At 42.0% G+C, this 26,307-nt stretch overlaps 1 protein-coding gene across 11 annotated transcripts in view; it reads left to right on the plus strand.

Moving 5' to 3' along the window:
• Nucleotides 1-26,307, plus strand: part of rab3gap1 (RAB3 GTPase activating protein subunit 1) — a 176,501-nt gene that overhangs the window by 53,150 nt on the left and 97,044 nt on the right. For all 11 annotated transcript variants that reach the window (XR_005101404.1, XM_037280619.1, XM_037280621.1 and 8 more), the window contains 4 exons: nucleotides 6,496-6,588; nucleotides 12,425-12,597; nucleotides 17,703-17,795; nucleotides 18,060-18,232. Coding sequence is in view for 10 of the 11 variants with exons in the window: in XM_037280619.1 (XP_037136514.1) it covers nucleotides 6,496-6,588; nucleotides 12,425-12,597; nucleotides 17,703-17,795; nucleotides 18,060-18,232 (532 nt within the window). In the remaining variant the exon portion in view is untranslated. The remainder of the gene's footprint in view (nucleotides 1-6,495; nucleotides 6,589-12,424; nucleotides 12,598-17,702; nucleotides 17,796-18,059; nucleotides 18,233-26,307) is intronic.

Below are 26,307 nucleotides of genomic sequence, written 5' to 3' on the forward strand. Positions count from 1 at the left end.
GATTTGTTCGAGAACCAAGACGTTCGAAAACCGAGGTTTGACTGTAAAATAAATAGATGCAGCTCACTGACAAGTGCCGCTATTTGAGCTAATTTTAGAACAGTCCTGCGAGCGACTCATGCGGTCCTCACGGGCGACCTGGTGCCCGGGGGCACCGTGTTGGTGACCCCTGCACTATAGCATTAGCCACCCGCAAACTCCTGAGAGCCTCAGCTCGCAGACTCCCATGAGCCTCAGCAAAGTGTAAACAATTGCGTTTCTCAAACGATCTCCTATAAAATGATCGCAACTGACTAAAGTTCGACCTAACACATTGGTACTGCTTACCTGAGTTTCCCTTCCATATCGATCCGTAAATTTACTCGAAACATTAACAGAGCAGCCTATTTTGACGTGAAATAGCCTTGTGCGTATAGCAGCTATTATTGTAGCATTAGCCACCCGCAAACTCCCATGAGCCTCAGCTCGCAGACCCCCATGAGCCTCAGCAAAGTGTAAACAATTGCGTTTCTCAAACGATCTCCTATAAAATGATCGCAACTGACTAAAGTTCGACCTAACACATTGGTACTGCTTACCTGTGTTTCCCTTCCATATCGATCCGTATATTTACTCGAAACATTAACGGAGCAGCCTATTTTGAAATGAAATATCCTCACGGGTACAACAGCTATTCAATGACGCCATCTGACCACGGTTGCCGTAATGCTGGGAAGCGATGCGACCTTGGAATTAACTAGTCGTACTAAAACGTACTGGAACATTTTGGCTGAGCGCTGTGTACAACCATTATGGATCAACAAATTCATCAATTGATCCATATATAAGACGCACCGGACTATAAAGAGCACTGTCGGCTTTTGAGAAAATTTTAGGTTTTTAGGTGCGCCTTATAGTCCGGAAAATATGGTACTTTAAGGAAAAAAAATTACCCTGAGTCCTACAGTTGTTCGGGTTGGCAAGGTATCCTGGTTGCTAAATACGCTGTTTTAAACTAAAAGGGGGAACTTTTTATCAATGCACTGGTGGATGGGCCAAATACATTTTCACAAAAAGCAGCATTTTCAAGGTTTTGGACCTTCATTAAGTGTTTTCATAACTTTTGTGATGAAGAATTGACTTACAACTGGTAGTTGAATGATACCGTTGTGATGGCCTGGCAGCATTTATATTTATATTTATTTTACTGGCACAAAAAAAAAATTGAGGGTGCCACACAAAAAACTACACGTGCTGATGTGCTTTACGACATGTCATTTTTCCCTTTCCTTGCAAAGACCGCACCTACGCATAATTACCGATGGCAGAAGCTCCACATTATCTGATGAAACGGCTGCAACATGTCAACATTGTAAAAACAGAATTAATAATAATGAGGCGTGGCAAAGTTTGAGAGCGATATTTGAACCTGTGTCGAGCAGGGTTAAGCAGTTCTTTTGCAACATCAAAAAGTTCAAAATGACTTTTTTTGTAACCAGGATCTGACTCTGCATTGTAGCCCAGGGTAGAATCAAATTCAATTGGTGTCGTACAAAATAATATACATCGGGCACCCAAGCTGTTTTCTCTGGGCAAACGGCTTTCAGATTTTGATGCGATGTTTTTCTTTGTCACCTCTGATTGCCCATCCTAGCATCATTGGAGCCGACGTATATCTTTGAGTAACAAGGCCTGTGACGAGCATCTCCCTAAATTTAGCTTCAATGGTCTGCCTCCAGGAATGCACTTTACTGTGGCTGAATTTTTAAGCGCGATGTTGCGGGTAATGAAGTCACCTACAGTGTATGTCCAAGGTGCAAGAGCCAGTAGATCGAGGTGGCTTGGGACAGCTATGTGTCGTTACAGGCTCATTGCTGTTAGGAAGCCGTTTAGGGATAATGCCAACAGTACTGGCGTGCTGGCTGCAGCCCGCATTTGTGTCCATGACATCTAAGGTTATCAAGTTATTCTGCTTAACTGGGGGACATGTCCCTCTAGCAGGGACACCCTCTCTAGAAGAAGGATACAGCTGGTGCACAGAGCAGTACAAACTTGATTATCCAAAGCCATACTTGCATGTCCGGTGACCGACGGTAGAAAGGGAGCCATGGAGCCCTGCGAATTCTGAGCAGTGACGTGGTTGAAACTGGCAAAGATTGACAGTTCACAGCTTTCAAAATTGTATAGTAGACTCTAAAAAGTAAACTAAAAACAGAGGAAGCAAGTGAAGGGAACCACAAAAAAAGAATAATGTAGAATGTAGGTCATCTCTCTGGCGTCGCTGTGACACACCCTTATTGACAAATCGGAAGTCAGTGGTGCAAGGGGACGGGGCTTGCCTCTCATCTGTCGTGTGATTATGTTATGTTATATTTTTTTCTATTTCTTTTTCTTTTATTATTTTTTTTAATTTTCATGAGACGGATTTAACTGGCTGATGAACACTACTTTCGTGACGACAAACTTTTTATTTTTATTTTGCTCAGGCACCAGTACTATCTGCAAATCAGCTCAGTGGCCTAGTGGTAGAGTGTCCGCCCTGAGACTGGAAGGTTGTGGGTTCAAACCCCGGCCGGGTCATACCAAAGACTATAAAAATGGGACCCATTGCCTCCCTGCTTGGCACTCAGCATTAAGGGTTGGAATTGGGGGGTTAGATCGCCAACTGATTCCCGAGCGCGGCACCACTGCTGCTCACTGCTCCCCTCTCCCCCAGGGTATGGATTAAAATCACACGGGGATGGGTTAAATGCAGAGGACAAATTTCACCACACCCAGATGTGTGTGTGACGATCATTGGGACTTTAACTTTAACTTAACTTTAACTTTAAATGATGGTAAATTTCATGGTTTGATACTGGTACCGCCAAGACCAATGTGACTGGTATCATTCATAACTGTTGGAAGGTCCTATCACATCAATTGTAGAAATTTCTGACTTGAGCATGGGACTTTGAGTGCACCTACAATACATTAGTGCAGTGCTTCTCAAATAGTGGGGTGCGCGGTGCGATACCAAGGGGGGCGCGTGTGACACCAGGGAACATGCTTTTCTTTTGGCTGTACTAGATAAAAGGGTAATTAGACATTCACTGCAGTAGGTGGGAGTGGCGGTATCACTGGAAGAGTGTGCGCAAGGAGTAGTCGCTCTACAGCAGGGGTGGCCAACCCGCGGCTCGCGAGCCTCATGCGGCTCGCGAGCCGGGTTTCATGCGGCTCCTTTACGTTCGGCTCGCGAGCCGCATGCGGCTCCTTGCCGGGTTTCATGCGGCTCCTTTACGTTCATATCAACATTTGTGGGTTTATTTGTTTGTTTGTTTTTGTGCGTGTTCGCTTCGCTTGAGTTCAATATGGTATTTTCGTCAAACGCTGCGTGTTCGCTTCGCTTGAGTTCAATATGGTATTTTCGTCAAACGCGCATGCGCATGAGGTGAAATCCCGCAAAGGAGGAGGGGCAAACCCATTCTGGGGGGGGGGGATGTGGCTCTTTGCGGTACACAGTAAAAAAATGTGGCTCTTAGTCTCTGACTGGTTGGCCACCCCTGCTCTACAGTGTAGAGCGCACGGAACATACGCATACACAGCACAAAGCAGTCGATAAAAAGTGCAGTGGGACACCATGGAAAAATATTGAACTGGGTTGAAAAGAACAGCGGAGAGAGACGGAGATAAGAGAATTGAGAGTCACACAAAAGCTAAGACAAGGAAATATGACGAAGCGTACGTAGCCCTCGACTGCAGTGCGATTACGACGGGAGACGAGGAAAGACCGGTGTGTTTACTGTGCCTTACAATGTTGGCAGCGGACAATATGAAGCCAAATAAATTAAGGCAGCACTTATAACGTCATTGCTCCCCAATCACGCTGATAAGATGCTTGAGGTTTTTCAGCGAAGATGGGCTGAATATTGCCAGCAATCATCCCACTTTGTGAATGCTACTTCAGTCAATCAGCAAGCACCGTAAGCATCATATAAAGCAGCATACCAAATTGCTCAGTGCAAGAAAAAACCACACCATTGCAGAAGAGCTAATACTACCTGCAGCTGTGGATATGGTCTCAGTCATGCACAAATTGTTTTATTCATTTTTGTTTTGTAGGTTAAAATGTTTTATATATTGTGCTCCTGAGTTAATGTTACTGATTACCGTTTTTTTCCATGTATAATGCGCAAAATGTAACTAATTTATTGTCCTAAAATCTGGGGTGCGCATTATACATGGCTACATTTTTTGTTTTTTTAACTTTATTTATTTATTTATTTACTTATTTATTTTTTTATCCGGATATCATACGGAGGCCGCCATTACAGATGCGCAGAACGGATGCGCAAGACACGTCAGCTATATAAAGAGCGAGAGTTCAGTTCTCTACCTAAATGCGTATTACAGGTAATATTTTATTTCACAACACTTTGCCTTGTTCCTTTCTTCTCTGCTGTTCACTTCAAACACGCTCCATGCGAACACAATGCTCTCGTATCAGACGCTTGCTGGATCACCTGCTCGTTTGCTGTCACAATGTACCCTACACAAATCCGAAACATTTCTTCGCTATCGAGTTTGCTAGCGCATGCGCAGTGATACTGACCGACAGAATAACATCCGGTTGTTCCCAAAGATGATCTTTTTTCTGAAATAATTTTACATTTACGGACTTAAGTAGGAGTCAAAATTTGGGTGCGTATTATACATGGGTACAGGCTTTTTTCCAGCATCAACATGCCATTTTAGGGTGCGTATTATACATGGGGGCGCATTATACATGGAAAAAGACGGTACTTTGAATTGAATATTATTTATTTCTGTTATTTAATTTAATATTATGTATGTTTATCCATCCATCCATTTTCTGTACCGCTTAGTCCCCACGGGGGTCGCGGGCGTGCTGGAGCCTATCCCAGCCATCATCGGGCAGTAGGCGGGGTACACCCTGAACCGGTTGCCAGCCAATCGCAGGGCACACAGAGACAAACAACCACACGCACTCGCACTCACACCTAGGGACAATTTGGAGTGCTCAATCGGCCTACCAAGCATGTTTTTTGGGATGTGGAGGAAACCGGAGTGCCCGGAGAAAACCCACGCGGGCCCGGGGAGAACATGCAAACTCCACACAGGGAGGGCCGGAGGTGGAATCGAACCCGCACCCTCCTAATTGTGAGGCGGACGTGCTACCCAGTGCGCTACCGAGCCAATGTATGTTTATTATTATTTTATTGTATTTTGTCCAGCATAAAATGGCAGTTGGTCAAGAATGTTTATAGTTTAAATAATTATAATTTATTTTTAATTTCAGGCAAAGTGATGCACATTGAATCTGTTCTGTTACAGACTAAAAAACAACGTTATTACCGTTTTTTTCCATGTATAATGCGCCCCCATGTATAATACGCACCCTAAAAATGGCATGTCGATGCTGGAAAAAAGCCTGTACCCTTGTATAATACGCACCCAAATTTTGACTTTTTTTATTTTTAAATTTTTTTTTTTAAAGTCCCAATGATCGTCACACACGCGTCTGGGTGTGGTGAAATTTGTCCTCTTCATTTGACCCATCCCCGTGTGATTTTGATCTATCCCCTGGGGGAGAGGGGAGCAGTGAGCAGCAGCGGCGCCGCGCTCGGGAATCATTTGGTGATCTAACCTCCCAATTCCAACCCTTAATGCTGAGTGCCAAGCAGGGAGGCAATGGGTCCCATTTTTATAGTCTTTGGTATGACCCGGCCGGGTTACTTAAGTCCGTAAACATAAAATTATTTCAGAAAAAAGATCATCTTTGGGAACAACCGGACGTTATTCTGCCGGTCAGTATCACTGCGCATGCAGTAGCAAACTCGATAGCGAAGAAATATGTGAGACTCTCAATGGGATCACCAATATTTGAGTGATGTTCCAGTTATTTATCACAATTATTTATTATTATAATAATAATATATATAATATATATATAATAATTATTTATTTATTATTCACAATTGTCATGGTGATCTTTCTGGTGATTTCTTAACTAGGCTGGATGTATTTTTTTTGTTGGCGTTGAGTTCTCCGACTGCCCAGAAAGGCACCACCGCGATCAGTTAGGTTAAAATGAAGAGAGAGGAAAGTGACGTTGTAAAGAACCATCCGTGACAAGATTTTCTTCAAAAATTGTTGTACCATGATTTTCTTCACAAAAAAATAAAATAAATAAAAAAATAAAAAATAAATAAAATAAAAAATTAAAAAAAATTGTAACCATGTATAATGCGCACCCCAGATTTTAGGACAATAAATTAGTTAAATTTTGCGCATTATACATGGAAAAAACCCGTAATCGTTATTCTTTATTGTAAATTGGTCTTTCTTTTTTATTTATATTTTGTTTTCTTTTATGTTAATAACATGGAGGGCGCGAAATGTTTTCTTCTCCCTAGGGGGGACATCACAGAAAATTATTGAGAAGCACTGCATTAGTGGAAGAAAATGTCCCATGTTATTGTAAAGAGTTTGACCTGTTCTCATCTTGTCCTGCAGGTGACTTGCTGACAGACTTTTTCAAGTTACTGGGGAGAAAGGAGACTACAGAAGAGATTCTTGGAAGAGGATCTGTTGAGGAGGAGGGCAAAGGTTTGGTGATTGAGATTAATGTGACTGTTTTAACTATGCTTATCTTTTAAATTATTCCTAACACATATGCACTTGTTTACAAAATGTGTAATTGCTACACATTATCTTTATTGGTATCTTAGTAGTAGTACAGTACACAAACACTTTGGTGAACGAACACACTTGTTAAAATACCAGATTTACATTTACTCAAAAATAAATTAATCTGAAAGGATGTATCCTTTCAAATTCAAAACAATTAAAGCTTGGCTCCCTCAGCTGCATACATAGACTCTTTTACTCGGAGTAGGTTGGGAGGAATATCGTATGTCTTCAGGATCTTCATCATCATGCGTCGGTGGACCGATATTATTCTCCTGACCGCTACAATCTGGGCTGTAGTCGTTTGTCCCTCTTGAAAGCCGTTCTGATAATTTCTCTCAGGTGAGGGTCGATTGCCTGCCAGACCCTGTTAAGAATCATGCGGTTGTGATACACAGCGATACAGGTCAGGCTGATGCCTCGGTAGTTGTCCGTCTTTTAGAGGTCTCAGGATTTGGGCACTGGCACGATATTTGATATAAACCATATCTTTTTTTTTTTATTTAACCTTTATTTAACTAGGAAAGTCCCATTGAGGTTAAAAACCTCTTTTACAATGGCGTCATTACCAAGCGGCAGCAAAAATTACATTTAACATTTACACAGCTTAATGAAACTTACATAGACATTATAAAAAACAGTTTCAATTTGATAGTCATCTCAAGTGCTTTTATTTGGGACTTAAAGTTGGTCAATGAAACAAGTTCAGTCAATTTCCAGTCTTTTTGCAACATGTTCCATGCTGAAGATGCAGAGTGAAAAAAAGCCCCTTTTCCCAATTCAGTTCAGGCAAATGGAACAGAGAGCAACAGATTATCATTTGAGCGCAAAGAATAAGAGTCGGCACTTCTCCGTGTGATCAAATTACAGATGTAGAAGGGTAAAAAAAAAAACAAGCAAGGCCTTAGAAATATAAGTACTAACCGCCTGGTGGACAAAAGCCATCCCACTCGATAATACACTTCACAATGAGTCAAGGTGCTACAGGTTTTAATAAACCTCAAAGAAGCATGATAAACAGTGTCAATCTTATGAAGATTGATCTGAAGCATTCATGAACAAGATATCTCCATAATCTGAAAAAGATTAGAACATTGAAGTGACTAGTCGCTTTTTCGCCTCAAATGAGAAACACTTTATTTTGAAAGAAAAAGTCCAGTTTCAGTTTGTTTTTTAACACGATTGTCAATATGGGGCTTAAAGGTGAGAAAGTCATCAAGCAAAACTCCAAGATATTTGTACACAGGAACCACCTCGATGACGTTTCTGTGGGCAGCAGTTTTGGAACTTTCTTTGTGTTTGAAAACAGCATCAGTTTTGTCTTGTCAGCATTGAGGACCAACTTTAGTTGCAGAAGAGTTTTCTGGACCACATTAAAGGTTTTCTCCAGAGAATCAACAGCTTTAGCAGGGGTTAATCCAAAACAGTAAATAATTATGTAATCAGCGTAAATACTAAATAATTGCATCAGACACGTTTTGGCCAAGTTCCTTTATGTACAAAATAAACAAAATGGGACCTAATATTAAGCCCCTTGGATGTGGACATCTAAAAATTACAAAATCAAACCATCACATTTAACACACTGAGTCCGGTCACTCAGATAGTTTGTGAACCAGGAAACAGCGTCATTGGATCAATCAAGTCTGCTTTAAAACAGCATGGTCCTCACTGTCAAAAACTTTTGACAGATCAATAAAAATCTATTTACTTGTTTGTGAGCAACACGTATGTCATTAATGACTTTGGTAGCTGCAGTGATAGTACTGTGCTTTTTCCTAAAACCTGATTGTAACTTTGCTCTCAAAGTTCGTTGGAGTATACATAGAAACATTTTTAGCTGATCACTAACAAGTAGGGGTGTAACGATTCATCGATACAATGCTCTACGATTTGTTGGCATCGATGCTAAACGTAAACATCGATCCATATCGCCCGTTTTTGACCTCGGACATTAGACGCGACTTTCTTTTGAAATCCAGTTCATTGTTGCTTGCTTCCTCTTTCCGGGAGCAGTGCGTGGCGTGTTGTGTTGTGAGCAGAGCAGGCACGTGAAAGGGGAGCCGACAACTACGCGGCTCCTGGGCTGGTGCTATGGCTAGTGTCCAAGAAGACGAGGAAATTCGCTCCCCTTTGGGCTTCAAGTCATTCGTTTGGAAGCACTTTGTAATTTCCTAAATAAAGAGTTTGCAGTACCTTGTTGATTTTGCGTATGAATTGTTATAAATCAGGATATTGTTCTATATCGATCGTAGAGCACTATATCGTGATGTATCGTGAATGAATCACAGCAGGCTTTAAGATATCGGCAAATATCGTATCGTGTTTCTTTGTATCGATATGATATCGTATCGTGACAAAACCCGCGATTTACACCCCTACTAACAAGCAATTCAAGAACTTTTGACAAGACAAACAAATTTGATATTGGTCTATAATTACTTAAAACTGTTGGATCTCCTCCTTTTAATAAAGGGGTAACAAAAGCAGACTGCCAAACAATGGAATATTGTCTGTTTTGGATTGAAATATTAAAAAGGATCTTAAGTGGTTGTGAGATAAAGTTAGCATCCAATTTAAGGAAGTATGGTTCTATCAGGCCTTGTCCTGGTGGTTTCTTGTGACCTAATGCTGTGAGAGCTGTATGCACTTGTTACTCAGTAAAAAAATTAAAACTACCGTTTTTTTCCATGTATAATGCGCCCCCATGTATAATACGCACCCTAAAAATGGCATGTTGATGCTGGAAAAAAGCCTGTACCCATGTATAATACGCACCCAATTTTTTTTTTTTTTTTTTTTTTTTCTAAGTCCCAATGATCGTCACACACGCAGGGAGGCAATGGGTCCCATTTTTATAGTCTTTGGTATGGTCTTAACTAGGCTGGATGTATTTTTTTTTGTTGCCGTTGATTTCTCCGACTGCCCGTAAAGGCACCACCGCGATCAGATGAAAAGAGAGGAAAGTGACGTGCGGACATGTGAAAAAGGCGGCTCTGTATGGGAGAGACGTTGAAGAGGAATAAAAACACCCTTGGAAACCAAAACTTGCCCCTCGTCGTGACTCGGACCCGCAACAAATGTTTCGGATTTGTGTAGGGTACATTGTGACAGCAAACGAGCAGGTGATCAAGCAAGCGTCTGATACGAGAGCATTGCGTTCGTATGGAGCGTGTTTGAAGTGAACAGCAGAGACGAAAGGAACAAGGCAAAGTGTTGTGAAATAAAATATTACCTGTAATACGCATTTTGTTATTTGCTGATTGTATTACAGAACTCTAGAATGATGTTGTCGCGATCACAGTTCTTCAGGACATTTGGGGGTATGCTATCTGGACCAACGCTTTGCCCTGGCTAGCTCTCAGAGTGTGAAGGGACCATTGTTGATGTTCAGATTTTGGAGGACTGATGGCATTTCATCTTCCTCAGCTGCGTCTGCTGATTCTCCCAGCAAGCCTTTGGAAGTGACTGGTCCAGGTTCTCACCCTCTCCTCTGGGCTGTGTCCCTCCACCTGTCCCTCCTTGGTCCTCTTACGCCCCGTCATTTCATTGATGACCCTCCGTGACCGCCCCATCCTGCTGTTAACCCTGCACCGTCCGCACCCGCCGTACTCTCTCCATCAGGTCTTCCCCTTTGATGGTATCATAAGTTCTGAAAAGAAACTGTTTGGATTCGTTCAGCTCGCTATGCCTCTCCACATTTGGTTCCCGCTCAAAGTTGAGTTGAGCTTCCTCCACAGCCCTCATGCTGCTACGACCTCTGGGTGTTTGGATCGCAGGGAGGTTCTGACTCTCTCCATCATGGGCACGCACAACCTGGTCGCCTCCTCATTTGCAGTGAATAATCTCCTGTATTCGTTATTGGCCTCTGCTCCCCTGTCCAGCTGCTAAAATTGTCTCCTCACCTCCTCTGTGTATCTGGTTTGAAGGCCAGGGTCACTTGAGAAAGCTTTCCAGGTACACCTGATCTTGGGACTTGGTTTGGGGACCCTGAGGCTCAGGCAAACTCTCATGGGGACCACACGGTGGTCTGAGCCCACAGAACTAAAAGTGCTGTATGGCTCAGCATTCATGATGTAGTTCCTCCACTTCTTTGTCACTCGGATGTAATGCGGTAAACCTGACGGAGAGCCTTACGTGCCCTTGGGCCCAGCATTAACCCGACACCTCCTGTTGCGGCCTGGGCCTCGTTCCTCCACATAGATACAGAGATGAACGTGCATCTCCTGACTCTGCGGTACAGGATCCGGTCATCAGTGTGCACTGTCATTTCTTTTTTGGACCCCCAAGACCCCCACTCTCCGTTCAGCACAGTGTGCAAGTTCTATCAAACTCGCCTCTACTCTCGTTGAAGGTTCCCTTAACAAATTGTCTCAGATAGCGCATGAGTGCATTTGACGTGGTGCTGTGATTGGACAGGACCCTCCCTGGGACAATCCCGGGGGGGAGGGGGGTGCTGTGATCGGACAGGACCCTCCATGGGACAATCCCAGGGTTTGAGCTCCTGTCGTGGTGTCCTCCAGAAGGAGGATCAGCACCACCGCCCGCCGCGATGTTCCTGCGGACTCCCGCCACTGGAAGTATAGGATTTGGGATGACTTTGTTCTCCATGGATGGCTTTACTATGCTGATAGCAAACTGTGGGTCACAACTCCTCACAGTCCCGGTGTTAGTTCAGAGTTAGACAGGTTGCCATCCAAGGCTATGAACCCCATCTGCCCGTGCATTTTGACCCTTAGCTGGGACAGTGGTCGGTAGACGGCAGGCAAGCCGTGTCCACACCCCAGTTGGCCTGCACTACTGCTCCGAGATCCCCTACAGATTGGCCTGAGACCTTACGGAACTCAGTATCCGTTTATGGCCACGTGGAGGCATTGCAGGAGTCTTGGTGGTGGAGAGGCTGTGTACCGGGAGCAGGAGGCTTAGGCACTCGGCTCCAGTTTTCACCCCCACTAGGAGGGCTAGCCGGTGGCAGTGGCTGAAAGCAGAGAGTACAAAGCAGGAGCAACACGCACTAACTATAAGCATTTCTACACACTGACGTATCACACGCACCCTGTGCACAAGCGTGCGCACACGCGCACACACGCGCACACACACACACACACACACACACACACAGACACACACAGACACGCACGCACACACACACACACAAATGCACGCACGCACACATACATACACACACACACACACACACACAAACACAGACACACACAATTATTTAGTTGTTGAGTTATTGTTTTGGTCTGTAACAAAAATATAAATGCTGATCATTATTTTTTCCAAAGTAAATGCAATTGGTTTATTTTGATACAACACAAAACAATACTTTCATGAAGGACATGACAGCGATTAGAGAATAGAAGACCATTGGCAATCTGAAATTCTAAGGGTTAGGACAATTTTAAATAAAGCAATTTAAATGATTGATCAAGAAAAAACGTTATCAATAATTAAGTTGTCAGTCGATTAATTCTTGCACCTCTTATATATTAATGTACATGGATTTGCCTTAATAATTAGCGTATATTTTTAAGTTGCTGCTCAGTAGCAGTCAAATTTAAGCTGGTCTGACCTATAATTAGAACACGAACATGTGGTGGCAGACTTGAACAGGAGAGGAATATTCTGTTTCCAGTCCTCATACCCACTGGCGCACCTCTTATGTGGACCTCTACCGATAATCGATTAATGCATTGGGAAACTAAGATGGCATATGTTAAAGATGACTGTCAACTGTGTTTCTTCACAGGTACTAGTGACATCAGTTCTGCTCTATCAAAGCTGACAGAGCCCACTGCATCAGTGCCGATGTCCAAACTCTCTGTGTCAAATATGGTGCATAATGCTCGAAGGCACATCAAACGGCACAGAGTTATTGATGACTGCCCACTTGGTGCAGATGTACTTAATTGCATTCTTCAGGTAAGATTTCGTTAGATTTTGTTGAAAGGTGTTTATTAAGCATTAGTAATCTGAAAGTTATGATCAAGGTAATGATGTGATTAATAATACCAATGTAATAAATGCACATACAGTAAAAGTAAATATTCCAGTATTAAGCAGACTTTTAAGCATTAAGCATCCATCCCTCCCTCAACACCACTTATCCCTCAACATAGCTTATCCATCCTCAACACTGCACTACACTATATAGTCATATCATTCCGAATAAATGTTACTTTTAAAGTGTATAAATAATTATAAAACTAATTCCTGAATTTTTTAATAAAGTTAAACTTGAGTAACATTTTATTTTCAAATGCAAGTACAGTAATCCCTCGCTACATCGCAGTTCATTTATTGCAGCTTCAGTACATCGCAGATTTTTTTTCCAAATTAAAAAAAACCATCAAAAATTGAAAATAAAACTTCTAAATTGAGGAATTATGTCACCAAAGTTGCCCACACGCCAGCAGAAGGCAGGGAGTGCACACACAATTGCAGTATGTACCTTTTTATAAAAAAAATTGTTATAATAATAAGAGTTCTAAAAACATATTTACAGTGTTGTACCATGTTATATATTTTTTTAAATAATAAAGTTCTAAAAATATATTTACAGTATGTGCACTTGTACCTTGTTATAAAAAGTTGTTATAATAAGAATTCTAAAAACATATTTACAGTATGTATACTTTAGCTACATCTACATATGTTACACACACACACATACACACGTATCATATTTATATTTATATTATTTATACATTATTTTCTGTATGTCATTTATACTACGCATTACCGTATTGGCCCAAATTTAAGATGACCCTGATTGTAAGACGACCCCCTCTTTTTCAAGACTCAAGTTTGAAAGAAGACTTTTTGAACACCAAATTTTATTTTTATACAGAAAATAATTACAGTACATCTGAAACAAATGATTAGAACTATATATTCGAGAGGAAAAGCATGTTATTTTGCCTCATTCAAATCATGCAAAACATGTCTATCACATCTTAATATCTGAACATTTAAATATGAAAACTAAAGTGCAATCACATTTGTAAATGAATGGCTTCTGCTTTTTGAAATGTAAATAAACCGACTGTTTCTGTTGGGGAGCCTGAGGACTGTATAGGGGGTTGGCTCGGATGGTTATGCTCGTTTCGCCCCCGGGTGTCGGTCAGAACACAGGAGGGAAGACGTGGTTCAGTTTTGATTGATTTACTGAATTATTGGCAAAAAAGTAACAGGCACTGTGGCTCATCGGGGCATACAGGCAAACTGGCAAAAGGGTATAGCACACGTCATAAGCATAGTCGTAAGGATGTGAGAGCAGGTGTGTGTAGTGTACATGGGTGAGTGTTTGGGTGTGTGAATGTGATTCTTGTGTGAAGGGTGTGAAGGGTGTGTGTGGGTTGTGGGGTGTGTGTGTGTGTGTGTGTGTGTGTGTGTGGTTCTGCAACAGACAGAAATACAGCACGTAAGTCAACGCTCAGCTTCTGACGTCACACAACACGAGTAGGCGGCACACATTACATAACTAACTGCGCGTAATGGTTCCGTTATACTAAATAACCATGAATGAAATACTCTCGGCAACACACCACATATGTCATTAAGACAACAAAATACATTTGCTGGCGACCGTTAGTCCCCATGGCGCTGCATAACGACTACTCGTACGATGCGAGGAAAACATAAAAGAGCGCGCCGAAGCTATCAATCACACGGCGCACACACGAAACAAACCACGTTCAGACAAACGGCACAACAGTAGACAGTAGTGGCAATGAAATGTATATACCGTAATTTTCGGACTATAAGTCGCTCCGGAGTACAAGTCGCATCAGCCATAAAATGCCCAAAAAAGTGAAAAAAAACACATATAAGTCGCTCCGGAGTATAAGTTGCATTTTGGGGGGCAATTTATTTGACAAAATCCAACACCAAGAACAGTCATGAACGAGCAACAACAGGCTAAACGATAGGTATGCTAACGTGACACAAACACAAACGAAGAGCTGAGAACGGCCCTGACGTAAAATTCAAAGAGTTATTCAAAAAAACTATTACATAAATAACACGTTAATAAAACCATCTGTGTCACTCCAATTCATTAAATCCATCGATCGTCCTTTGTCAACAATGCGTGCGCGCCGCTGACGGTGCTTGCACTTCAAAATATTCCACAGGCCCATATAACGATATATACATTAGATATCAAATAACTATTATATAAGCAATAGTATTATCAAACCATCTGTGCACTCTAAATCATTAAATCCATCGATCAAATTCCTCGTCCTTTGTCAACAACGCCGCGCGTGCGCCCTGACGTCAGCCTCGTCGTTATTCCACAGATCTACTATATAACTATATTGTAGCGTTAACTAAGTTCAAGGAAAGACGTGGGTTTGGTAAACGGCTCTTTATTTAACAAAACAAACTTCCAGGCGTGTGGCGGCGTGGACTTCCAGCCACGGAAGTGGAAGAGAGCTCCATAGAATAGGACCGGGCGTGCGTAAAAGCCATGACTGAGCCCCATCCACCGTCCCCAGACAGCCACCCGGCCGAGCGCCGGCCCCAGACTTCCATCCACGGAGGTGAAAGAGAGCTCCATAGAATAGGACCGGGCGTGCGTAAAAGCCATAATAGTTTTTCAAACCTTCTGTGTCACTCCAAATCCTTAAATCCTTCAAACTCTTCGTCCGCCGTGTCACTTAGAAACAAAGCCGCTAATGATGGCGGTAGTACGTGGGGTCCTTCGTCATCCCGTGATCAATCTTTGTCCTTTATGTAAACAACCGCCGCGCCATGCTGCGTCGCGCTGCTGATGCTACATCGCGGTTCGTTTATCGCGGTTTCACTTTTTTTTTGGTGGGGAAAATTTTTGAAAAAAAACATAAGTCTCTCCTTATTATAAATCGCCCCCCCCACCCAAACTATGAAAAAAACCGCGACTTATAGTCCGAAAATTACGGTACTCACTTTGTGTCAAAGACACACACGATCACAGCAACACACTCAATCGATACCAGCAACTTTTAACTTACCGCTGCGCACAAGCCCCAACAATCGCGATAAACTGAGGTAACCCACGCGAGACTTAAGGCGCGGTGACGTAACTGTCCAACATTTTAACATCAACATCGGAACCTTTCTAACAGTTTCTCCATTTTCCGTAATCTCTTCTCTTATTTTCTTCTCTATTCTTTCTTCCCGCTATTTTTTATTTTTCTTCTTCGTGATACCGCTATTTTTATTTTTCTTCATGACAGGGGTTCGCTTTGGCCTGGGGAGTTAAGTTCAGCATTCGCTTTAAAGATATCTGGCGCCATCTAGCGTTGTGAATGGGTATAATGTCTAGACCCCGAATAAAAGACGACCCCCACTTTTTCAGTCTTATTTCAATGCAAAAAACACTGTCTTATATTCGGGCCAATACGGTAATATAGTATTTAGATGTTTGAAACTATTAATGATTTAATGATAACATATGCACTTATGGTTTAATGTACACTTATTGAAACACAAAAAAATTATGTATGTTAAAAATGAGAGGGTGACACTACTTCGTGGATTTTCACATATCGCGTGTGGTCGTGGAACCAATTATCTGCGATAAACGAGGGATTACTGTAACTGCTAATATTACATGTTAGTAGTACAGTCAAACCTCGGTTTTCGACCACAATCCGTTCCAGAAGGCGGTTCGAGAAGTGAATCGTTCGAATTCCGAATCTATTTTTCCTATTACAAATAATGGAAAAACATTTAATCCGTTCCAAGACAAAAAACCCCTGCCTTTTTTAAGCATTTTTTCATTTGCGCATTTTTGTCCGATCGCGCAACTGCAGAGCACTGCCGAACGCGCAACCGTAGCGCGCCGCCGAACGCGCAACTGCACCGTGCTGGTCGCATTATTGTGACAGAGCCGTCGCTGAAATTTAGAAAATATTTTTAAAGTCCTCATGTACTTTCCAAAATTTAAGTGGACCTCAGTGCGCAGGGAGCTTAATTTGGTCCGATCGCGCAACCGCAGCGCGCCGGGCGCTCACTGTCGCATTGCTGTAAGAGTGTCTTTGTGTTTTAGGATTGCTTTACTGCTCCCACTTGCTTTCTTTGGAGGCATGATTAGGGGTTAATACAATCCTCAAAGTAACGAAAATACAATAACAACGAACGGAGTCAGTCGGCATCCGGGCCGCGCAGTCGGGTTTTCTCGGGTCCTCTCGGCTCATCTCGCGAGATTCGACCTCCGAATTTTTGTTCGACAACCGAAGCAAAACAATCTCGTATTTTTCGTTCGAATTCCAATTTGTTTGAGAACCGGGACGTTCGAAAACCGAGGTTTGACTGTATATGTACGTTTGGAACTTGCCCATCACTGATTACAGTACAAGGAGGTGGATGGATGGATGGATGGATGGATGGATGGATGGATGGATGGATGGATGGATGGATGGATGGATGGATGGTGGGGTGTTGGGTTTGGTTGTGTTTCGGACGGACGGACGGGTTTTAAAGGTGCTCGTTCTCGGGAGTTTTGAATTACTAGAATTGCTATTGTTATATTTGTAAAATGGTGGCATAACAGAACATTCATTGCTTCGAATTAAAGGTACTGTAAATTACAATGATGTGGATATGACTATAAAGCAAATTGATGGACATATGAACCATGCAAATGTTAAAGAGTCATAAAAGAATAAAACGGTCACATGAAAAGCGGTACAACACTGTGAATGCCTTGTTTGTCTTCATGGTCTGAGCCACTATGCAAAGAAGTTCATTGCATCCCAATTGTAATCTTGAAGCTTCTTATGTTGGGGCTGTCCTAATTCGGCGACCACAGGCACCCTACCTTACAAAGATCACCGATGCAGATCACCATTCAGTATCTAGCTAAATAGTGCCGATTGTGAAAATTCTGTGTACCAGTTTACTGAGTGGTTTGCCAAGTCATACAGCGCAACAGCAGCATATTAACAGATGGGACTGAAATGCACAATGTGAATGCCAGAAAAAGCATCTAAGGTTGAGTATTCAGAATCTTAATCTTTTTCCCCTTTTTCCCCTTTCAGTATCTTTTTCCAGATGCTGCTGTGGATAAGACAGAAAATAAAACTCCACAAACAAATAGCTTTGGAAAGCATGCAAAAGATCAAAATACTGATGTAAGTAAATATTATTCACTTATTCATTTTCCAAAATAACCATTTAAATGTGATTTATTAATGTATTTTGAATATTTAATAAAAATGAAACATTTATTGTACAAGATGATATTGGAGACAATATAACCTTTTGAATGACTAAAACCACTTAAAAAGCCAACGAAGATAAGATTAGGTTAAGGATAAAAATAATTTGGTATACTGTTTGATTATGAATATTAATACAAAGCATCATTAACAACAGATTCCCCCCCCTTCCCCCAGGATCTTTTTATTCAGTTGAAGTCAGCACCAGTTCAAAGTCTGACCCATCGGCTGGGACTATGTATGTGTCTAGTCAACTTGTACCATGGTGGGCTGCGGGCTGTGGCCTACCTCTGGCAGGAGTTTGTACTTGAGTTGCGATACCGCTGGGAAAACAGTTACCAAATGTGTGGGTCTGTATAAACCACTGGGTCATAATTATTCTCAAATAACCTTGTTGACACCCCATGCTAAACTTCAATTTTATTTTTATTCCAAAAGTGTAATAATTGTGTTTTCCCAACTATATGGTGCTTCACCTACTATGAGCCACTACATCCCTAATATTCTTATGGAACGCTTTGACTTGTTTATTACATTTATTACATCAAATTTGCAATATATTGCAATTGTGTTTTTTTTTTTTATAGTATACAAACTGTAGGCCATCACATGTGTGTGTGTCAGGGATGAGAATTTTCCGCGGATCCGTGGATTTCTGTGTTTTTTTCCGTCGAAAGTATCGTTTTCGTGAATCGTGTAAATCCGTTGAGAAAATGTTTATATCAAAGCCAAAGTCAAAGTCAGCTTTATTGTCAATCCCTTCATATGTCAAGACACACAAAGAAACCGAAATTCCGTTTCCTCTATCCCACGGTGACGAGACATAGTACACGATAGACATACAAGTAGACGACACAAAATAAAAACAAGAAGGCACAAATAATAAATAATAAATAAATAATATGAGTGATGAATAAATAATAAACAAATAACCCAATAAATAAGAGGAGCAAAACTGAGCCAGTGTGCATACAGCAGACAGTAAGCATAGCGCAAAGTACAGGACGCTACGCAGAAAGGGGGAGCGAGTTCAGGATCCTAACAGCCTGGAGTATGAAGCTTGTGAGTCTGGTGGTGCGGGAGCGCAGGCTCCTGTACCTCTTCCCAGAGGGCAGAAGATCAAACAAAGAGTGAGCGGGGTGACTCACATCACTCACAATCGTGGTCGCCTTGCGGGTGAGATGGGAGGTGTAAATGTCCTTCAGGGAGGGGAGTGAAGCACCAATAATCTTACCAGCCGTGTTCACTATGCGCTGCAGGGCCTTCAAGTTGTAGTCAGTGCAGCTGCCACCCCAAACAGCAATACAGCTGGAGAGGACGCTCTCAATGGTGCCGCAGTAAAATGTAGTCATGACGGCCGGAGGAGCGCCCGCTCGCCTGAGTTTCCGCAGGAAGTACAGGCGGCGCTGGGCCTTCTTCGCCAGTGATGCGGTGTTGGTGGACCAGGAGAGATCCTCACTGATGTGCACCCCCAGGAACCTGGCGCTGCTCACTCTCTCCACCACAGCACCGTCGATGGTCAGCGGCAGGTGTTGGGTGTGACCCTTCCGGAAGTCAACAACAATCTCCTTGGTCTTGTCGACGTTCAGCAGGAGGTTGTTGTGTTTTTACACCGCGCCAATATGAATTTGCGATTGGGTTTTCATCACTTGTAGACGAGTTATTTAGCTCGATAGATCTAGGGCCGACTGAGTCCATGATATATATATATATATAAATATATATATATATATCATCGGGCCCCCAGACCCCCGGCTACTTGTCAATGTTTTTTCACATTTGCCATTCTCATCCCTGATATATGTATGTACATACAGGACTGTCTCAGAAAATTAGAATATTGTGATAAAGTTCTTTATTTTCTGTAATGCAATTAAAAAACAAAAATGTCATACATTCTGGATTGATTACAAATCGACTGAAATATTGCAAGCCTTTTATTATTTTAATATTGCTGATTATGGCATACAGCTTAAGAAAACTCAAATATCCTATCTCAAAATATTAGAATATTTCCTCAGACCAAGTAAAAAAAAACATTCATAACAGCAAAACAAAATCAAACATTTGAAAATGTCCATTAATGCACTCAGTACTTGGTTGGGAATACTCTTGCACGGTTTACTGCATCAATGCTGCGTGGCATGGAGGCAATCAGCCTGTGGCATTGCTGAGGTGTTATGGATGCCCAGGATGCTTCAATAGCGGCCTTTAGCTCATTTGCATTGTTGGGTTTGGTGTCTTTCAGCTTCTTCTTCGCAGTACCCCACAAATTCTCTATGGGGTTCAGGTCAGGGGAATTGGCAGGCCAATCGAGGACAGTAATGCCACGGTCAGTACACCATTTACTGGTGGTTTTGGCACTGTGGGCAGGTGCCAGATCATGCTGGAAAATGAAATCATCTCCATAGAGCTTTTCAGCAGACGGAAGCATGTAGTGCTCTAAAATCTGCATTTACTCTGGACTTGATGAAACACAGTAGAGCAGGGGTCTCCAAACTACTATAAAAACTGGCCCGCGGGCCGCAGTTGGCCCGCGGGCCAGTTTTTATTGGCCCGCAGCAAATTCTGAAAACATAATTGAATATGGCCCGCACAAGAAGCTTGAGCTCAACTCTGTTGCACTTCTCAGTTTCCACACTACATGGAGCCCGCCACACAAAGCGTTTGACGTCCCATTAACACATCCCCCCCCCCCCCCCCGGAAGAGAAGCGAAACGCGCAGCGTTTGACGTCCCCTTAGCACCCCCCCCGGAAGAGAAGTGAACGCGCAGCGTTTGACGTCCCATTAGCAACACACAATTTTGGATTATATTATATTTTGTTTTGCTATAATATACTCTGAAACTGCTTGAATATTTTAATTTGCTAACTAGGGAAGCCCATGCTCATCGTTAGGTAATGAGACATGTTAATCACAGTTAGAGTAAGCTGCAATATACTTTATTTTATTTTTTTGCAATATTGTATAGTTAGTAGCAACTTGAGCAGCATCATAGCACTGATGTTTCATTTAAACATGAATGTATTAAGAGTTGAGTAAGGACAAGGGGCTGACAGTGATACCGTGGGTGGAAGATTGCAATCCCACGCTTGAGCTTGACCTAGAGGTCACCAGCTTGTCAAAATACGTTTTGAAGATGCTTGAGTGTTTTAACCTGCTAACTAAGAGAATCCACGATCATAGTTATGATTATGTGGTAAATTGACTATTGTGAAAGTATGTGTTATTATTGTCACAATGTATGATCAGTATCAAACATGTATGTAATATTGATGTTCCATTTACACATGAATGTATGAATGTGAGCGAAGACAAGGAGGCGGGAAAGGGTTAATGGTGATACTAGGTGGTGGAAGACTGAGGTTCCAAATATGACCGTGACCTCTGTCACGTGCATCCACCAAGCCTAAACAAAATGCTGTTTGACGGAGCACAAGTCAGAGGAAAAACCTTTGCAAATGTCACGTTGATGGACAGTTGACAAGATTTGGGAGTGGGAAACAGGATGAAGCATCCCTGAGAAAATTGTTACTTCCGTGAGAACATGGTCACCTCATCTGGTTGAATCCGGTTGAGACCGGCTGAGATGTAGGTGCAGTCTATTCTGGAAGCATTTGGGTCATCTGAGGCCAATGTATGACGTCATGGAAAAAAAACTGGTAACTGACCAAGCAGGCATAGTACCCACGAACTGGACTGGTATAAAATGTTCGTTCGGACAAAGAGCATCGCTCTCTCTCGCCCGGAGGGCTCTGCCCGTCAGGGCTATACCCCTGCGGCTACTGCCGTGGGTCGAGAACGCCGATTAGACAAAGATAGATTTCATTCTTTCTGAGATTAACCCTAGGTCCGTTAAAATGAATTTATACTATCTTCAAATTGGACTTTTAAGCTCAAAGACAGGCTAGGAGATGCAGACCTCGGTGCAGGAGAGAGGAGCCATTTTTAGGGCGTCGTCATCTCCATTCTTTAGGCCAGCCTGTTCTTTTAAACAGAATTCGGATTTTGGAACAAGGAGAACTGATCACTCGACTTTTCCACCAAACAGCATTTTAGACCTCTAGCCTCTTACCCTTTTTTACTATATTTTTGAGTTTTCAATCGAGAGAACTTCGAGACTGAATAATTTTTGCTCTATTGAGAATGGTGGATGGAAATTATTGTTAGTTGTTCGAACAATTGAAACTTGTAATTCGCTTTCTTGCTTATTCATTAAATTTCTACTCTATAATCATTTAATTTCGATTAATGATTATTTTGATCTTTTATGCTTTAAATCTCTGTTTCTCTATCATAGTCATACTTTAAACCGTTCAGTTCTTTTTTAAATGAAGACCGCTTTAATCCTTGACATCTGGTTCGAAACCGTTAACTTAAGCTCAGCTAGTGTGAGTGTACGCTAGTGAAAACGAGTTCCCGCGGTCTTAACAAAGACTGCTAAACTATTCCGAGCGGATAACAAAAGCAACAATCTTAATAGGAAAGGAGAGGCGCTGAAACTGCCGCGATCGAGGAGATCCTGGGTCTCGACAAAGTAGTTACTCAACCCTCTGGTTTCTTTGATTTCAGCGGGACTGCCGTCCGGAAATGACGGAATTAATCTAACAATAGATTGGTTACCTGAACAGCGGTTAGACTCGGAACGAATCTTCTTTCCGTACCGGCTTAAATCAATTCTCGTCTCCCCTACAGACTGCGTTACTGCAGAGGGGCTAAAGTACAGAATTTGACCCTTTAAACGGAGAGCCGGTCACTTACATCAGATAAGTGCACGATTGACAAAATGAAATACAAAACTTGCTTTCGTCTGAAAAGAGGACTTTGGACCACTCTGCAACTGTCCAGTGCTTCTTTTCCATAGCCCAAGTCAGACGCTTCTTCCGTTGTCTTGAGTTCAGAAGTGGCTTGACCATGGATACAGCTATTGTAGCCCATCTCCTGGACACGTCTGTGAACAGTGGCTTTTGATACTTGGACTCCAGCTCCACTGTCTTTGAAGCTCCCCCAAATTCTGGAAGCGACTCTTCTTCACAATGATGTTAAGGCTGCGGTCATCTCTTTTGGTTGTGCAGCGTTTCCTGCTTTATTTCACCTTCCAACAGACTTTCTATGGATGTGCTTTGAAACTGCACTGTATGAACAGCTTGCTCTTTGAGAAATTTCTTTTTGTGTCTTACCTTCCTGATGGAGGGTGTCAATGATGGTCCTCTGGACAGCAGTCAGATCAGCAGTCTTCCCCATACTTGTGATTTAGTTTACTGAACCAAGCTGAGTTTTTTTCATGGCTCAGGAAACCCTTGCAGGTGTTTCGAGTTAGACAATTCAAGTGATTCCCGTATTTTTCTGACTATAAGTTGCGTTTTTTTTCATAGTTTGGGTGGGGGGGCGACTTATACTGAGGAGAGACTTATATGTGATTTTTTTCACAAATTTCCAAAATTAAAAAAAAAAAAAAAAAAAAAATTGCAACCGCTACAAACGGACAGCGATGTAGCAAGGGATTACTGTAGTTTGAACTGCAAGTGACGTCAGCGGCGCGGCGGTTGTTTACATAAAGGACAAAGGATTCGATCACGGGATGACGAAGATGACAAAGGGCCCCACGTACTACCGGCATCATTAGCGGCTTTGTTTGTAAGTGACACGGAGGAGAAAGAGTTTGAAGGATTTAATGATTTGGAGTGACACAGAAGGTTTGAAAAATTATTATAGCTTTGACGCACGCCCAGTCCTACTCTATGGAGCTCTCTTCCACCTCCGGGGATTGAAGTCCACGCCACCACACGCCTGGAAGTCCACGCCGGTGCTTGGGGCCATGTCGCGGTGAACTATTTATGTTATAGTTATTTGATATATTTTATTTCGTGTAGCAACTTGTATATCTTTTTATCCTTACAGTTCAGTAATTGTTGGCTCGTTGAACTCTTGTTTTGTTAAATAAAGAGCCATTTACCAAACCCACGTCTTTCCTGGTACTTTGTTAACGCTACAATGTTGTGATATACTAGATCTGTGGAATAACGACGAGGCTGACATCAGCGGTTGTTGACAAATGACGAGGAATTTGATCGATGGATTTAATGATTTGGAGTGACACAGATGGTTTGATAATATTGTTGTTTGTATGATAGTTATTTGATATATACTTTATATATCGTTATATGGGTCTGTGGAATATTTAGAATATTTAGACGTCAGCGGCGCGGCGCATACGCGGCATCGTTTCCATAAAGGACGATCGATGGATTTAATGAATTGGAGTGACACAGATAGTTTGATAAACGTGTTATTTATGTAATAGTTATTTGGATAACTCTGAATGTTACGTCAGGCCCGTTCTCAGCTCTTCGTTTGTGTTTATGTCACGTTAGCATGCCTATCGTTTAGCCTGTTGTTGCTCGTTCATGTCTGTTCTTGGTGTTGGATTTTGTCGAATAAATTTCCCCCAAAATGCGAATTATACTCCGGAACGACTTATATATGTTTTTTTTCACTTTTTGGGGCATTTTATGGCTGATGCGACTTGGAATCACCTAAATGTTGAACAGAGGTTGTGATTTACCGAAGTCAAATTCCTTGTTTGGCACGCTCAAACATGGCGAATAAAAACTCTTGAATCTTGAATATTCCGGAACGACTTTTCGTCCGAAAAATACGGTAGTTGAATACCCTACTAGTATACTTTTTCATGATATTCTAATATTTTGAGATAGGATATTTGAGTTTTCTTAAGCTGTATGCCATAATAGCAATATTAAAATAATAAAAGGCTTGCAATATTTCAGTTGATATGCAATGAATCCAGAATGTATGACATTTTTGATTTTTTAATTGCAATACAGGAAACAAAGAACTTTATCACAATATTGTAATTTTCTGAGACAGTCCTGTATATACGTGTGTGTCTATGTGTATGTATATACAGTGCCTTGCGAAAGTATTCGGCCCCCTTGAACCTTTCAACATTTCGCCACATTTCAGGCTTCAAACATAAAGATATAAAATTTAAATTTTTTGTCAAGAATCAACAAGTGGGACACAATCGTGAAGTGGAACGAAATTTATTGGATAATTTAAACTTTTTTAACAAATAAAAAACTGAAAAGTGGGGCGTGCAATATTATTCGGCCCCTTTACTTTCAGTGCAGCAAACTCACTCCAGAAGTTCAGTGAGGATCTTTGAATGATCCAATGTTGTCCTAAATGACTGATGATGATAAATAGAATGCACCTGTGTGTAATCAAGTCTCCGTATAAATGCACCTGCTCTTTGATAGTCTCAGGGTTCTGTTTAAAGCGCAGAGAGAACCATGAAGACAAAGGAACACACCAGGCAGGTCCGAGATACTGTTGTGGAGAAGTTTAAAGCCGGATTTGGATACAAAAAGATTTCCCAAGCTTTAAACATCTCAAGGAGCACTGTGCAAGCAATTATATTGAAATGGAAGGAGTATCAGACCACTGCAAATCTACCAAGACCCCGCCGTCCTTCCAAACTTTCATCTCAAACAAGGAGAAGACTGATCAGAGATGCAGCCAAGAGGCCCATGATCACTCTGGATGAACTGCAGATAACTACAGCTGAGGTGGGAGAGTCTGTCCATAGGACAACAATCAGTCGTGCACTGCACAAATCTGGCCTTTATGGAAGAGTGGCAAGAAGAAAGCCATTTCTCAAAGATATCCATAAAAAGTCTCGTTTAAAGTTTGCCACAAGCCACCTGGGAGACACACCAAACATGTGGAAGAAGGTGCTCTGGTCAGATGAAACCAAAATCGAACCTTTTGGCCACAATGCAAAATGATATGTTTGGCGTAAAAGCAACACAGCTCATCACACTGAACACCCCATCCCCACTGTCAAACATGGTGGTGGCAGCATCATGGTTTGGGCCTGCTTTTCTTCAGCAGGGACAGGGAAGATGGCTAAAATTGATGGGAAGATGGATGGAGCCAAATACAGGACCATTCTGGAAGAAAACCTGTTGGAGTCTGCAAAAGACCTGAGACTGGGACGGAGATTTATCTTCCAACAGGACAATGATCCAAAACATAAAGCCAAATCTACAATGGAATGGTTCACAAATAGACGTATCCAGGTGTTAGAATGGCCAAGTCAAAGTCCAGACCTGAATCCAATCGAGAATCTGTGGAAAGAGCTGAAGACTGCTGTTCACAAACGCTCTCCATCCAACCTCACTGAGCTCGAGCCGTTTTGCAAGGAAGAATGGGCAAGAATTCCAGTCTCTCGATGTGCAAAACGGATAGAGACATACCCCAAGCGACTTGCAGCTGTAATTGCAGCAAAAGGTGGCGCTACAAAGTATTAGTGCAAGGGGGCCGAATAATATTGCACGCCCCACTTTTCAGTTTTTTATTTGTTAAAAAAGTTTAAATTATCCAATAAATTTTGTTCCACTT

Source organism: Syngnathus acus, chromosome 21 (assembly GCF_901709675.1).
Source record: "Syngnathus acus chromosome 21, fSynAcu1.2, whole genome shotgun sequence".
NCBI classification, from domain to species: domain Eukaryota; kingdom Metazoa; phylum Chordata; class Actinopteri; order Syngnathiformes; family Syngnathidae; genus Syngnathus; species Syngnathus acus.